The following is a 16,016-nucleotide window of genomic DNA, read 5'->3' as shown; positions in this document are numbered from 1 at the left end:
TGGTTTGGTCTTTCATCTCTGTACATTTCAAAAGAGAAATATGGGGCTTCCCTGGTGGCGCAGTGGTTAAGAATCCGCCTGCCGATGCAGGGGACACGGGTTCGAGCTCTGGTCCGGGAAGATCCCACATGCCGCGAAGCAACTGAGCCCGTGTGCCGCAACTACTGAGCCCGTGTGCCACAACTACTGGAGCCCATGTTCTGCAATTACTGAAGCCCGTATGCCTAGAGCCCGTGCTCCGCAACAAGAGAAGCCACCACAATGAGAAGCCCGTGCACCGCAACTAAGAGTAGCCCCCGCTCACCGCAACTAGAGAAAGCCCGCGTGCAGCAACAAAGACCCAACATAGCTAAAAATAATAAATAAAATAAATTTTAAAAAAGAGAAATATGCACGCACCACAGTGGTTTCATATGAGTCTATATGGATTCATCTTTGGACACACAGCAGGGATGCCCAACAAGACAGCTGCGTGTGGGGAAAGATGGAGCTGTGCCTTTGAGGAAGGGGCTGGCGCTCACTGCTGACCTGGTGTCAGCCGCAAACCTAGAAGAGGCCCCAGGCAGCCTGCACCCGACCCCAGCTCCTGCCTGTGAGGGGATCAGCACCCTCTGTTTCAGCAACGGCAACAGCAGAGCCAGGAGCTGCCTGGGCCTTAGTAACCAGCCTTCACAAATGATTTTAGGCATCAGTAGTGGAAACCCTGCCCAAGGAACCCTTCGGATTCCCAGGAGGAAAACCTCACTTTGCCCTGATGGAGTTTTCAGGAAAAAAACCAAACCAAACCAATTAACACAAAACCAGAAGAAAGCATTCCGATAACTCCAAACTTCTTATTTTTAATGACCGTATGACTCAATTACTGATATTAAAAGATGGGTCTTCAAAACATTTGCAAATGAAAGCAAGATCACAGGTAATGGTTTTTTTTTTTTTTTTTTTTTTTGCGGTACGCGGGCCTCTCACTGTTGTGGCCTCTCCCGCTGTGGAGCACAGGCTCCGGATGCGCAGGCTCAGCGGCCATGGCTCACGGGCCCAGCTGCTCCGCGGCATGTGGGATCTTCCCAGACCGAGGCACGAACCTGTGTCCCCTGCATCGGCAGGCGGACTCTCAACCACTGCGCCACCAGGAAAGCCCACAGGTAATGTTTTGAATATGTATTTTTCATCACTCTTTGATTTAATGAAGTGGCTAGAAAACAGATTTTTTTTTCCCGACTTTCCTGTGAGCTACTTTAAAATTCATCCTTTAATATACTTATTAGGGGTGATGACATAATGCTGACATCAAGTTCTCTCTGGGGAGCAAATTATTTTCTTCTGTAGGGCTTGAAACTCTTAAAATCCAATTTTCTGTAAAAGCTTACAGTAAAAAAAAAAATCAATAGAACTTTTGCAGACCAAACTAGTTTTTGTGTAGCAATGGTTTTATATAGCTTTCAGTGGAGTTTTGAATTTTGTACACTTTGGTTTTTACAACATCTAAAATGGAATCATTCAGACCTTTAAATTCTCTCCCTCTTTTTTAGTAACAGAGGGAGACTGCCTACCTGAGGCTTACATCTTGTGCAAAGAAACCATCATGGCCAAAAAGTTCCCTTAAATTCAGCTCCCAGGGTGTCTTATCCCAGAAGAATTCCAAGGCAAATTGATATCAAATGCCTACAGATTTGTGGCAAAGTCACACCCATTAGGATGGCAGCTATAAAACAAACAAACAAAAAGAAAACCAAAAACTAACAAATGTTGATGAGGATGAGGCGAAATTGGAACCATCCTGCATGATTATTGGTGGGAATGGAAAATACTGCAGCTGCTGTGGAAAACAATACAGTGCTTCCTCAAAAAACTAAAAATAGACTTATATGATCCAACCATCCACTTCTGGGTATATACCCAAAAGAAGTGAAAGCAGGAAGCAGAACAGATATTTGTACACCCAGGTTCATTATAACATCATTTACAATAGCAAAAGTGGACGCAACCCAAGTGTCCGTCAGCGAATGAACAGATAAGTAAAAAGTGGTCTATACAGACAGTGGAATACTCTTCAGCCTTAAAAAGGAATGAAATTCTGACACGTTACAACACAGATGAACCTGAAAAACATTACGTCAAGTGGAATAAGCCCGTCACAAAAGGACAATGTATTATTCCACTTACATGAGGTCCCCGGAATAATCAAATGCATAGAGACAGAAAGTAGGATGGTGGTTTCCAGGGGTGGGAGGGTGGAGAGGTATTGTTTACTGGGTACACGGTGGCTTTGCAGGATGAAAAAGTTCTGGAGATGGATGGTGGTGATGGCTGCACCACGACGGGGACATACTTGATGCCACTGGACTGTGCACGGAAAAATGACTAAGGTGGTAAATTTTATGTTACATAAATTTTATCACAGCAATATCCATATATATTTTATAGATATAAAATAAATACTTGTAATTAGGCTTGAAACCAAAACTCAGCCCCGCTCCACCCTAACAGGTCAGACAGCCCATGTGCTGATGACGAAGCCAGGACGGTGAGGCTCCAAGGGAGGCTGGTGAGGCTCCAGGGAGGCCGGGAGCAAAGCGGCCATGGAGCACTGGTCACAGCCTGGGACCCCTGGGCTAGGGCGGGATGCTGCCCAGGCACAGGGAGACCCTGGCCTCTGCCTTCCTCAGCCCTCTTCCCGCGGCCTGGCGTGTGGGGTGTAGGTAAGCAGCACCCTCTTTGCCTCCCACGTGAGAAAAGGAAGCTTAAAGAAGCAAGTTGTCCAAAGTCCAGAGCAAGTAGGCAGCGCTCCCACAGGAATTGGGTCTGGACGTCCCCTCCACCTCCAGTCTCATGAAAGCTCCAGAAGCCCAGACACAAGAAAAGGGAACTTCCAATGGAGCCCAGGACACCCTCCAGAGCTGCCCAGCCTTTCCAAACCATGTCCCGCTAAGGAAAGACTCAGAAGGCCTCAGGAGCACAAGCAGAAAAGCCAAAGGATATGCAGAATTACAGCTGGGGAAACAGAAATGAGGACCCCTTTCCCCAACCCTGACCACCGGCAGGGGGAACAGGAGGGTGGGTGCTCGGCGGTTCCCCATCCCCACCTCTCGTGCCGATGGCATCGGCTTGAGTGCCCTCCCAGGACAGGCTGGAGCCACGGTCTCTAGGGCATCACCGTTTCCTGACCTTGCCCGTGATGTTCCGTTCTGTTGATACCAGACAAAGATTTTCCAGCAGGCACTGCACTGACCGAGGGGAGGAAACAGACCAGGCTCATTTGCAAGACAGAACTTTCTAGGTGTTCAAATGCATGACTACAACCAGGGGTCGAGTTAATCACGGCAGTGGTGAATGGGTTTATCCGGGACAAACATGGTCACAGGTGCTCTGGCTGATGTCCAGGGTCCTCCGTGGCGGCTGGCAGGTGTGCCAAGGTGGCCCTGGTGGATCTGGTCCCAGACTCCACTTTCCCCGCCTCGGGCCCTGCAGCTGCCACTGGACATTTACCTGCCATGCAATCAGGTCTTTGAGCTTCTCGATCTTTTCGTGGGCCTCGGGGTGCTCCTGCAGGTACCGCTCTGTAAAGAAGGCCTGGTGGAGACAGGGAGAGCCACTTAGTACATCAGCACACGTTTTTGTACACCAGGCCTGGGGAGGGAGCTGTGTGTGAAACAGACGCACAGCCTGGCCATCACCCAGCTCATTCCCCCCAGGGCTGGACCCTACCCCAGCAAAACATCCAGTAAGCTCAGCACAACAAATGGCCTTTGTTCACTCACTGTGGCGGCCCCGTCCATGGAGCCCAGCAAAGCCACACTGACCCGGGTCACTCACTTCGCTGGGAGGTAGCTCCCCAGCTGCTCTCGTGCCCCTGACCCCCATCCTGGGTCTGCCCTACAGCTGAAGGCAGCTGGAACACAGTATCACCTCTCCGTCCAGGGCAGCTTCACCTCACAGCCCACTTTCAGGCAGAGCCCCTTCTGCTTCACTTTTCACTTTGTCTAGACCAGGGGGCAGCAAACCTTTTCTGTGAAGGGCCTCAACTCTGCCACTGTTGTATCAGGAAAACAGCCACAGGCACCAAGTAAGAGAACGGCCGTGGCCACGTCCCAAACTTGATTTACAAAATCAGGCAGCGGCTGTAGCGCAGACCCCTTGTCTAGAGCACATCCCATGATCTTCAGCTTCTGCCTGATCTCACTGAGGTATTTTCCAGGGAGACCAGCTGGCTGTCCCCACTGCACCAGCCTCCCATCCATTTTAAATATTCTAAGTCTTTTGTCTTTCACTGAAACTGTATCTTTTGGCCTTTAATGATCCCAGGCCTCTGGACAGTCACGAGGGTCACTCTCTAGAGCTCCGTTAGCACAGCCCGGTGCGGGGTGAAGATGAGGGGACAATGCCCAGGCCGGCCGGGCCTGGGGTGGTGCTTTGACCATCGGGAGGCTGCAGAGGCTGCCTCTGGGCGGCCCGGCCCGGGCTCGGTCACTGCGGAGCTCGCTCAGTGAGACCATGGTGGTTTCCAGGCTTGGAGACAGTCTGTCCCAGGACAGGGCTGGAAAGAGGAAGCTGGCGTGTCACTTGCCTTTTCGTAATTTGCAAAGCCTCCCATGACGGCGGGGTCCACGATGCCGTTCAGGAGCATGGAGAGGGGGTTGACGGGGAGGCTGGGGTCGTCCAGGTGCTGCTGCACCATGCTGTTTATCTTGTCGTTCGTCAGCTGCATGGTCTCGATGGCGTTCTCCAGGGGGCTGATCTCCACCTGCGGAAGGGGGAGGACGGGATGACATCGGGCCAGCCGCCGTGTCCCCGTCCTGCCAGGGCCTCTGCTGATGCCTCTGGCTCCTCGTCAGAGGACACACATTTCCGAGTGGGGAAGGCTTCCTACCCTCCATGCACTTCTCTTCCCAGTGGCTTCTTGGGGTGAGGCCCCTCATCGCTCAGCCAAGAGAAGCTGGGCATTTTAGGATCTTTATGTGTTTCCATAGACCTGTCCCCACATGCAAATTCCAAAGGCACAACGCGAGGTCACCTAGTCCTGGGGAATGTGTGTGCCCATGCATGTGTGTAGGCGTGTGTGTGTGCGCGCATGTGTGCATACGTACACGTATGGTCATGCCAGGAAAACACAGCCCTGAGTGGCGCTTGAGCACGGTCTACGTGCCTCACAAAGCAGGCCTTTTCACTATGGCCTTGTTCGTTGCTTGTCTTAAGGAATCTCGAGCAATCTCTCCCTGTCCCTGAGGCAGGAGATCTGGGCGCTTTGTCCCTGGACTTGCTTGGTTAGGGAGGCGGAGGAGGGCCAGAGGGGTCCTGCCGTGGCCTCCGCAGGAGGCCACACGCCCTCCTAGGAAGGAAGAGCTCCCCCTGCCCGGTGGTCACCACTTCAGCTGGACCTCACAGGCCTCCCTTGCAAACCCGCCACTGGTCGCAGGACCCTCAGAGCAGGAGGCAGGGCGAGCCAGCACGGGCCCACCTCGCCGCCGCTCCTGCACCTCTGCCCACACCGCTAGGGTCCTCCTTCCTCTGGGGGCCCCTGCAGGGCCCGGCGAGGCCCCGCCCCGCGCTCCTCTCTGGCTCAGCCCGCAGGTGGCAGGAGGATGCGTCCGCGTTTAAAACACCTTCCCACCAGGCCTGGCTCTAACAGACCCTAGGCTGGGCCCTGGAGCCACGTCCAAGGGTGACCACAACACACGATAATCTGATCCTTCCCTTCCCCAACGGAAGTGGGACGGGTCCCCACCTGTGCCGGGGACCCTAGGGTGTCTTGAGCAAATGGCAAAGCAGAGCAGCCTGTTTTCTCCTTCTACAGCCCCTGGGGATTGTCTGAGAGGTAGAGTGGGGGGGTTGGAGGTGCAGAGACGTTCAGAGAACGGTGAGATCCTAGAACGACACCCTCAGTCGTCACCGGCGAGCACCTGCCGGAGAGGTGACCTGATGGAGAGGAGGTAACACGCAAAGAGGTGGCCGACTGTGTGCTGGCCGCTGAGGGTGCCCCCTGGTTGCACGTGCACCCCAAACAACACGTACCCTAGGGCCTTTGTGTTCACCCCACACCTGGCTTTATCAGACCCTGGAATGCACCATCCCAGACATATAACTTCGCCAAATGGACTCTCCAGGGCAGAATTCCATTTTGACTGACGGCTAACTCCCTGTCGCTGATCCCGTTTGCCGCAAGAAAGAGCCGTGTCCTAGCTTTATCAAACCAAGCGGGTCAGCTGCTGCCCTCGCAGTATCCCGTGCTGGTCTGTTCCAGAGATGGCGGGGTCAGGGGTGTGGACCGCAGGATTATTACAGTCCTGCCATCCTGGGATTATTCAGCCTCCAGCTTTCTTCGTTCATTAAAAAGGGCAAGCATAGGGCTTCCCTGGTGGCGCAGCGGTTGGGAGTCCGCCTGCCGATGCAGGGGATGCGGGTTCGTGCCCCGGTCTGGGAGGATCCCACATGCCGTGGAGTGGCTGGGCCCGTGAGCCATGGCCGTTGGGTCTGTGCGTCTGAAGCCTGTGCTCCGCAGCGGGAGAGGCCGCAAAAGTGAGAGGCCCGCATACCGCAAAAAAAAAAAAAAAAAAAAAAAAAGGGCAAGCATAGCCCGTGGCAGAGCCACATCCTTACAGAAAATCAGGTCTCCGCCCTCGCCACCTCGAGCTGTTAAGCACCATCCTCACGCATCCTCGCGCATCCGGGCTGGCTCACGGAATCCCCGATTACAAAGGGCTTATGGGAAGAGGCGCATTAGGAGGATAGGAGTGGTGCCTGTTTACAGAAGGGTCTCCTGTCCTGTGGTCTCCCGCATGTACGTCACCAGCTCCAAATGGTGCCAGCGAAGGCTTGCATTTCTGCCACCTGCCACGCCTCCTGAGCCTTCCAGAGGTCAGGGCCTGCCTGGGTGCTAGGGGGGGACAGAGTGGGGTCTCTGGGGACACAGGAAGTAGAGGCGCCCTCCCGGGGTGGGGAGGGGGGCACAGAGCCCTAGGGCTTCAGAGCAGGAGGAGGGGGCGCTGGAGATGGGGATGGGATGCAGCTGACCACAGGCATGCTCAGGGAGAGGTCAACTGAGCTTAGAGGTCAGGGAGAGGTCAGCCAGAGCTCAACTGGCGTGGACGAAGGTCAGGAGTGGAAACAAGGCTGGGGAGACAGGCGCCAGCCACGTCCTAGGGCAGAAGCAGGAGTTTCCAAGGGGCCTCGTGGTAAACTGAACAGTGGGTACCACCCCTCTGGTTAGGATCCTGCCAGGTGAACACCAAAGGCATCGAGACACATGACAGAGCACACATACTCCAACCAGACCTTGTTATACCGGCAATTGTCACGCTGCTGCTGCTATACATTCAGTAAGAACCTTCTGCCCAGCTCTGGTTCCTGTGACGGGAACTGTCCGATCGCTCATCACCAAGGCAAAGTTTAGCTAATGAGATGCGGGTCATTATTTCTTTAAAAAGTGCGGGTGAGGGGTATATTCTCAAGCTATTTTTACTTGAAAACGAGCAAGTACTATTAATCAAGTTGTTTGTCATGTAAATGGCAATAAAACCATCAGGAAGAAAGATCTTCCAAAGCGTATGTAAATTGGAATTTGTCAAACTTTTCATTTCGGTAACAGAAAGAACTGTCAAAACAGCACAGTGAAGACGAGATTTAAATATTTTGTAAGAAGAAATGAAATCTTAGCTCTGGTTCCTTTCTACGCTAGAGGAGGTTGTGATTACACGGCATTTCCACCGCAGTATTCGTGGACGGGGACAGTGATTCTGGGTTAAGCCTGATGTGGGGAGACTGAAGCATGCCTGTCGGCCACAGTGACCAGATGACACGCCCGGGGAAGAGGCCGTGCCAGACGGTAGAAGAGGGGGTGACAGGCAGTTCGTTACTCCTGTGGGGTGTGCTTACCATGAAAACAGATTTGACCTCAAACCACCTTAAAATGCCAGGCAATTTATACGCAGTTGTGTATATGGTCCTTTCGATCCACATATTCTGCAAAGGGAACACACACAGGACACTTGTTAGGAGAAGGATGCTGCAGGTAGATGACAGCTTCTGTCCTCACGGGGATTGGCAAGGGTCTGGGAGGCAAGGTCACCAGCCGCCCAGGGAACACCTCACAGGCCATGCTCTGCTGAACTGCCAGACTGTTACACAGGACACCACGGCCCCCTGTTCCCCGGCCAACGGTGCCCGTCTCCCTGGCATTTGGCCAAGAAAATACAATAGAAGGCGAGAATTATATACATCCACACGAGGGAGGTTCCCTCTGAGCAAACAGATTCTTGGAAAGGCTCCAATGAGCTTTACGTTAGCCTTACTTAGTGTTCAAAAGAAACTTGGAAGATGCAAATCCATTGAGGAAGACTGGGCTTCATAAAAGTGACCTCTCAACATTCTAATAAAATCAGTCAGGATTTTAATGATGAATTTTTTTCTTTTTTTGGCGTAACATATATATTTACATCAGAAAATGAAGAGATGGAAATAGAAGGCAGAAAAATCACTCAGTACCTAAAGATGGCAACCTAACCTTTTACTATCTGGGGTTCAAGGCTTCTTACTAAGCATTAACAAGTGTGTATATGTGTATTTTCAATGAAAATGTATTCTTCCTAAATTGGTATAGTACATGTTGCGGGAAGTTGTTGAAAGCCAATAAATGTAACTCCACCCCTCTTTAATGGTTGCACAGAACTCCGCTGCAGGGGTGAACCGTAACCTTTCATCCCACCTCCTACTGCGGGATGTCTAGCTGGTAGCAGCCTTTGCCTGGTACACCTCCCAGTAACAGAGGATCACTGAGCAGTCTGAGTCTGTCCATAGTGATCCAGATATAAAAAGATGGCATAATGGATTGTCAACATTTCCAGAAAACCGGCTGGCATTTAGAAAGCATTTTCTCCAAACCTCAGATTCCAGGCTGCGAGAGGGGAAGGACCTGGCCGAGGCCCCAGGGACACAGCCAAGGCTCCTGCCGCCCCCAGGGGCTGCTGGCTCAGGCACCGGCCTGGAAACAGCAGGCTGCACTGCACCCCACTAACCCCAGCATCCCCGGTGGGGGGGGGCTTCGGGTTCCACGTTGACCCTGTCTCTGGATCCCTCCTCCTTGCTGGCTCTGGGTTTCAGGACTTCATGCGTGGCCAGGTTTGGAGGCACCAAGCTGCTCTGAGCTCCCGGGCTGGCCTGGCAGGGCAGCTTTGCCAGCACCCAGGCCCTGGGAGCCAGGCTCCCTGCAGCAGGCCCCAGCCCGGCCTCCCATTACCACCAAAACCCCTGCGCTGATCTGAAAGCCTGGGGCTTTGTCAAGCATGTGAAGGACTAAATCCCGTGGCTTCTGAAAGCCTCATCTGTGTGTGAGAACCTAACGGGACCATTAGGGGATTTCTGGGCCATTTAGAAACAGCCCCGCCTCTAAGGTTTAGCGCAGCTCCGGAGTTCAGGAGCCGAGGTTATTCTTCGCTCTGCCTCGAATGGCTGCGCAACCGTCGGCAATTTGCTCGACCTCCTTGTGTCTCTTCCTTCACAGGATAAGAACGTATGTCGCCGCGAGACGTGAGAGGCCTGAGGGAAATTCAAGAACCGCCCATACATCCTGCAGCCAGGATGCTACAGAAATGACAGAGCTATTGCTGTGATGACCAGAACAGAGACGGCTCAGAAAGCCCAGCCCCGGTGTGGGTGTCTAGGTGGGGTCTTGCCTCTCTCACCACTGCAGACGGTGCCACAGTGACACGAGTCACCCAACAGGTTCAGGATGCCACACTAACCGAGAAATAGCGTTTTGGTTTTGAAAGAGCCAGGGATGAAACTGGGGACAGCCTTAGAATTTCCCGACTCCAAGATCCTAGTTGACACACGGGAAACTGGGCTCGGGAAGGGAAGGGAGGGGCCTTTCAGGGGCTGTGCCTGGAGACCCACACGCGTCACCCTGGGGATCAAAAGATTATAGGAAACAGGGCTTCGAAGGGAGGGTGGGTGGAAGGCAACTTTGCTGAAAGTGCTCTGAGCTTCCCTTTGGGTCAGCAGCATGGGGCTAGTTCAACTTTGACCCCCTGCACCCCCAGATACCGGCAGACAAGGTCCCCGCCAGGGGTCCTTGGGGCTAATGCCACCTTGAAATAGGGGCCTATCTAGGGATTTCCAGAAGAGGTTTTTCAGGGCAGGAGGAGAGAGAAACGGTAACATTAAAAATAAATAAATAAATAAAACTATGCTTTCAACATACAGTTTTGAGGGCATTAGCCCCTTGTGGCCCCCTTTGCCTGGTAAAGCAATAAAGCTATTCTTTTCTACTTCAAAAATAAAAATTAATTCATTAATTAAAAAATTAAAAAGCTATGCCTTCTTTCATGCCTTTCCAAAATGGAATCCATTAAAGCAGCTGTATGTATATTTTTTAAAAGGTTGCAAGAATCCGTGTTAACATTTCTATGACTCTAATGCAGTGTCTTCAACAAGGCACAGATGTTTTTAGCAATGCGTGGAAACACTTGTGATTCACTGTCACAACCGGGGAGGCTCTAGCTAGCACCTAGTGGGTAGTGGTCCGGGATGCTGCTCAACATACAAGGAGGCCTGGTATTCAGCTGTGCCCGCGGGGACCCTATTCCGGCGTATTGTGCCACGGTGAAGTTCAGGTGCGGGCACTGGATAGTGAGCCCAACTCACCTCCTGACTGCTTGTCCCCTGCAGAGAGCCATGTAAGCAGTCGGCACCTCCGGGAGCTTATTTATAACTGAGACACCAGCACCTGCTCCAGGACCCAGGGCACAGAGGAAGACTCAGATACACGCAGGAGGCAAGCAAGTGTGCTCCGAGCACGGAAACACTCCAAAGCACTAGTTACCTTCTTACAGTATCACAAGCACCTTAGTGATACTATGTGTGAAATGGTCGTCATTTCACTAAATTTGAATGGGTAATATGCTAGGATCTCTGCACATAACACACAAAGGCATTCAATCCTGCACTGCGGGAGCCTTCGAGAACGCATTTTTCCATGCGCAGTTTTGTTAGTCGTAGCAAGAGTTTGGGGGTGGTTTTTTTTTTACCGCAAATTCGTTGTCTGGGTTTTTCTCTCCCTTGCGGATCGGACGAGAATATTCAAATCGCTGGACCTCGTTTACTCTGTAAAAACTGTACAGAGATAGAGAAATCATTAGACATTTAACCAGAAAAGCAGCCGATTTGCTTTTAGACATGGGATCCGGTCTCCCTATAGGTCACTGCATCCCTTAAAACATCTCCAGCCTTGACCTGGAGCGACAGCTGGGCTTTCTTTCCCCACCAGCCTCAGAAGAGAGACGTTGGCAGGTGGAAAAATTACCTTGAATTTTTGCCTCTTCTCTGTCCCTGACAATGCTCAAGGGAGAAGAGATGCTGAGTAAGGGTGAAACCGGCAAAAACAGAAAAGGTGAAGCAAAGGAGAGGGGGAAAAGGCCTTCATTCTCCATTTATGCGTTTATTATTTAAAATTTGAATTCATAATTCAACAATTAACTTATTAAATAATTTAATCTAATAAGTTATTAAAAATTTAAAAATATGTCTTATTTTTTTAAAAGGTCTTGTATACTTTAATTTCAGATCTACAAAAGGCAGATTTGGCAACCACCAACGGTGGCATACATAAGATGCAGACTGTACCTTCCTCCCCTGGGGAGGGGGTGGGTTTCACGCACAACCCAGAGGCAGGCTGGGAGGCTCACTCACCCCGCTGCGCTGAAACGCAGGTGGGCACCCCACATCAAAGGGAAATATCTGAGCGTACACTACAGTTCACTAGTGTTTCATGTCTCTCTGAGAAAAAAATGTTTCAAAACTTAAAGTCTAAGCCTTATGAAAGGCATCATCCATCAATAAACCAAGTCCTGGTTTATTTTCCATGTTTGCTGATGAAAGGTTAAAGAAATGGTAGTGAATTTTGTAGAAGAACCCAATCCACCAAACTTCAGGATATAAAATAAGCAGATCCTGAGCATTATTAGGCCATCAAAGAGGTTAATTGTTTTTCACCAGTACATGGATCAAACAGAAAAGAAAATTCTTCATATCAAAGAGACATATAGTGTAGGTGTTTCTACACCACTGCTAAGTCAGGGGCAATTCAATGTAGATGCAGAAAATCTCACTCAAATTTGGACAGTTGGCCTGTGAGTTTTAAAATCCACCTCCAGGGGCTTCCCTGGTGGTGCAGTGGTTGAGAGTCCACCTGCTGATGCAGGGGACACGGGTTCATGCCCCGGTCCAGGAGGATCCCACATGCCGCAGAGCAGCTGGGCCCGTGAGCCATGGCCGCTGAGCCTGTGCGTCCGGAGCCTGTGCTCCGCAACAGGAGAGGCCACAACAGTGAGAGGCCCGCGTACCGCAAAAAACCCCCCCAAAAAACCCCCCAAAAAACCCCCCAATTCCACCTCCAAATCCCATATTATGTAATCACCCTGTTGTAGGGGTGAAGGCTTCTTCTCACTCCCCACCTGGTTCTCCATCACGAGCACATGTCTGAATCCCTATTCCTGCCTTCTGGGATCCAAATGCTCAGGCCACACCACAGGCACACAGACTCAGATCTGTGGGGTGTGGGGCAGGGCCTGAGCCCTGGAGAAAAAGCCTACAGGGGGTCTCTCACCTGGTGGCTCAAAAGGAGCCCAGAGTATTCCTTTCTCCCCCTGACTTTCCCTGTCTCCCAATCTCAGGTATAAGGAACAGCCTTGCGCCCTCCCGGCCACATGTGTTCACATCTTCCTTCCCCCTTCTTTGATGCTGAACATGACTAACTTCCCTTGCTTTTCGAAGTAAAACAGAAAGAGCATCTGAAAAGTTAATCAAAGGCTGACATCCACCCTCTGAGATGTGAAATTATGAAGAAGCGATCCGTGTATGCCTCTCACCACCCTCATGTTGGGTAAGGAAGATGTTACCTTACAATCTGCTCCGACACAGGCCTGTGAAATTTAGGGGGCAAATCGAGTTTGGGCTTTACTGTAAAGCACTGAATATCTGAAGGTCAAGGGGGTTAAGGAGCGTAAGGCAGCGAGGTCATTAGCCAGGAGCAAGGTCCCACGTACACCCAACCATCCAAACAAACGACATCGCCATCATTTTATATCCGACATGGTTGTCTGAAAGGATACATTGGCCAGCAGAGTTTTTAATATCGTCGCCTGGTGGAGATGTTGTCTTCATTTTCTCAGCATTTGGAAACTGAGTTAATAGCCGAGCTTCAAAATCTTCCCGGCGTTCATACTCCTTCCCTCGGTAAATGAAAACTTTCCCCTGGAAACAGTGACATTCATTAAATAACACCCCAGGGGAAGGGCCAGGAAAAGTTCACACATAAAGGCACTGGTCTTCAAAATGGGCTTGACAGTTTTTTTTAAAATGTCACTGAATTGAAGAACAGCTTGTAATTGTGGTGATCTTACTAATCAAGAACACAGGAACAGAAGCCAGGTAAGTTAATACTGTTTAAGAAGCACTAAAGATGATGTTACTGAAGTCTGGTAGTACATTTCAGTCTTAACAGTAGCAATCAATTTACAAAACCATGAGAAACCAAGTGAATGACTGAACCCCACACACTAGTGGGCATGAAATGGTCAGACAGGGTAAAGGCACCAAGGCAAGTGGAGGAGAATGGTGTCCATATCATCTCCCCCCGCACCCCAGGTAGGCCCTAATTAAGTAGTTTCCATCCTGCCAGAAAGAATTCAAGGGAGAGATAGCCTCATCCACCAGAGGGCAGACAGCAGAAGCAAGAAGAACTACCATCCTGCAGTCTGTGGAACAAAAACCACATTCACAGAAAGACAGACAAGATGAAAAGGCAGAGGGCTATGTACCAGACGAAGGAACAAGATAAAACCCCAGAAAAACAACTAAATGACGTGGAGATAGGCAACCTTCCAGAAAAAGAATTCAGATTAATGATAGTGAAGATGATCCAGGACCTCGGAAAAAGAATGGAGGCAAAGATTGAGAAGATGCAAGAAATGTTTAATAAAGACCTAGAAGAATTACAAATGAGATGAACTATACAATAACTGAAATGAAAAATACACTAGAAGGAATCAACAGCAGAATAAATGAGGCAGAAGAACGGATAAGTGACCTGGAAGACAGAGTGGTGGAATTCACTGCTGCAGAAAAGAATAAAGAAAAAAGAATGAAAAGAAATGAAGACACCCTAAGAGACCTCTGGGACATTAAACGCAACAACATTTGCATTATAGGGGTCCCAGAAGGAGAAGAGAGAGAGAAAGGACCCGAGAAAATATCTGAAGAGATAATAGTTGAAAACTTCCCTAACATGGGAAAGGAAATAGCCATCCAAGTCCAGGAAGTGCAGAGAGTCCCATACAGGATAAATCCAAGGAGAAACATGCCGAGACACACAGTAATCAAACTGGCAAAAATTAAAGACAAAGAAAAATTATTGAAAGCAGCAAGGGAAAAACGACAAATAACATACAAGGAAACTCCCATAAGGTTAACAGCTGATTTCTCAGCAGAAACTCTACAAGCCAGAAGGGAGTGGCACGATATACTTAAAGTGATGAAAGGGAAGAACCTGCAACCAATATTACTCTACCTGGCAAGGATCTCCTTCAGATTCGATGGAGAAATCAAAAGCTTTACAGACAAGCAAAAGCTAAGAGAATTCAGCACCACTAAACCAGCTCTACAACAAATGCTTAAGGAAGTTCTCTAAGTGGGAAACACAAGAGAAGAAAAGGACCTACAAAAACAAATGCAAAACAATTAAGAAAATGGTAACAGGAACATACATATTGATAATTACCTTAAACATGAACGGATTAAATGCTCCAACCAAAAGACACAGGCTTGTTGAATGGATAAAAAAACAAGACCCATATATATGCTGTCTACAAGAGACCCACTTCAGACCTAGGGACACATACAGACTGAGAGTGAGGGGATGGAGAAAGATATTCCATGCAAATGGAAATCAAAAGAAAGCTGGAGTAGCAATACTCATATCAGATAAAATAGACTTTAAAATAAAGAATGTTACAAGAGACAAGGAAGGACACTACATAATGATCAAGGGATCAATCCAAGAAGAAGATATAACAATTATAAATATATATGTGCCGAACATAGGAGCACCTCAATATATAAGGCAAGTGCTAACAGCTATAAAAGAGGAAATCAACAGTAACACAACAATAGTGGCGGAATTTAACACCTCACTTACACCAGTGGACAGATCATCCAAACAGAAAATTAATAAAGAAACACAAGCTTTAAATGACACAATAGACCAGATAGATTTAATTGATATTTATAAGACATTCCATCCAAAAACAGCAGATTACACTTTCTTCTCTGGTGTGCATGGAACATTCTCCAGGATAGATCACATCCTGGGTCACAAATCAAGCCTTGGTAAATTTAAGAAAATTGAAATCATATCAAGCATCTTTTCTGACCACAGCGCTATGAGATTAGAAATCAATTAATTACAGGGAAAAAACGTAAAAAACACAAACACCTGGAGGCTAAACAAGATGTTACTAAATAACCAAGAGATCACTGAAGAAATCAAAGAGAAAATCAAAAACTACGTAGAGACAAATGACAATGAAAACACAACGATCCAAAACCTATGGGATGCAGCAAAAGCAGTGCTAAGAGGAAAGTTTATAGCTATACAAGCCTACCTCAAGAAACAAGAAAAATCTCAAATAAACAATCTAACCTTACACCTAAAGGAACCAGAGAAAGAAGAACAAACAAAACCCAAAGTTAGCAGAAGGAAAGAAATCATAAAGATCAGAGCACAAATAAATGAAATAGAAACAAAGAAAACAATAGCAAAGATCAATAAAACTAAAAGTTGGTTCTTTGAGAAGATAAACAAAATTGATAAAAATTAGCCAGACTCACCAAGAAAAAGAGGGAGAGGACTCAAATAAATAAAATTAGAAATGAAAAAGGAGAAGTTACAACAGACACTGCAGAAATACAAAGCATCCTAAGACACTACTACAAGCAACTCTATGCCAATAAAATGGACAACCTGGAAG

General features: G+C 49.0%; 1 protein-coding gene across 11 annotated transcripts in view; it reads right to left on the bottom strand.

Moving 5' to 3' along the window:
• DOCK1 (dedicator of cytokinesis 1) overlaps positions 1 to 16,016 on the bottom strand; it is a gene marked incomplete at both ends in the record, with an annotated part of 536,109 nt that overhangs the window by 25,904 nt on the left and 494,189 nt on the right. For all 11 annotated transcript variants that reach the window (XM_079700789.1, XM_079700792.1, XM_079700795.1 and 8 more), the window contains 6 exons: positions 3,487 to 3,570; positions 4,565 to 4,741; positions 7,870 to 7,956; positions 11,019 to 11,103; positions 12,888 to 12,966; positions 13,101 to 13,242. In XM_079700789.1, coding sequence (XP_079556915.1) covers positions 3,487 to 3,570; positions 4,565 to 4,741; positions 7,870 to 7,956; positions 11,019 to 11,103; positions 12,888 to 12,966; positions 13,101 to 13,242 — 654 coding nt within the window. The remainder of the gene's footprint in view (positions 1 to 3,486; positions 3,571 to 4,564; positions 4,742 to 7,869; positions 7,957 to 11,018; positions 11,104 to 12,887; positions 12,967 to 13,100; positions 13,243 to 16,016) is intronic.

Source organism: Hyperoodon ampullatus (genome assembly GCF_949752795.1).
Source record: "Hyperoodon ampullatus genome assembly, chromosome: 1".
NCBI classification, from domain to species: Eukaryota; Metazoa; Chordata; class Mammalia; order Artiodactyla; family Ziphiidae; genus Hyperoodon; species Hyperoodon ampullatus.
This window is presented reverse-complemented; position numbering and strand designations above follow the sequence as displayed.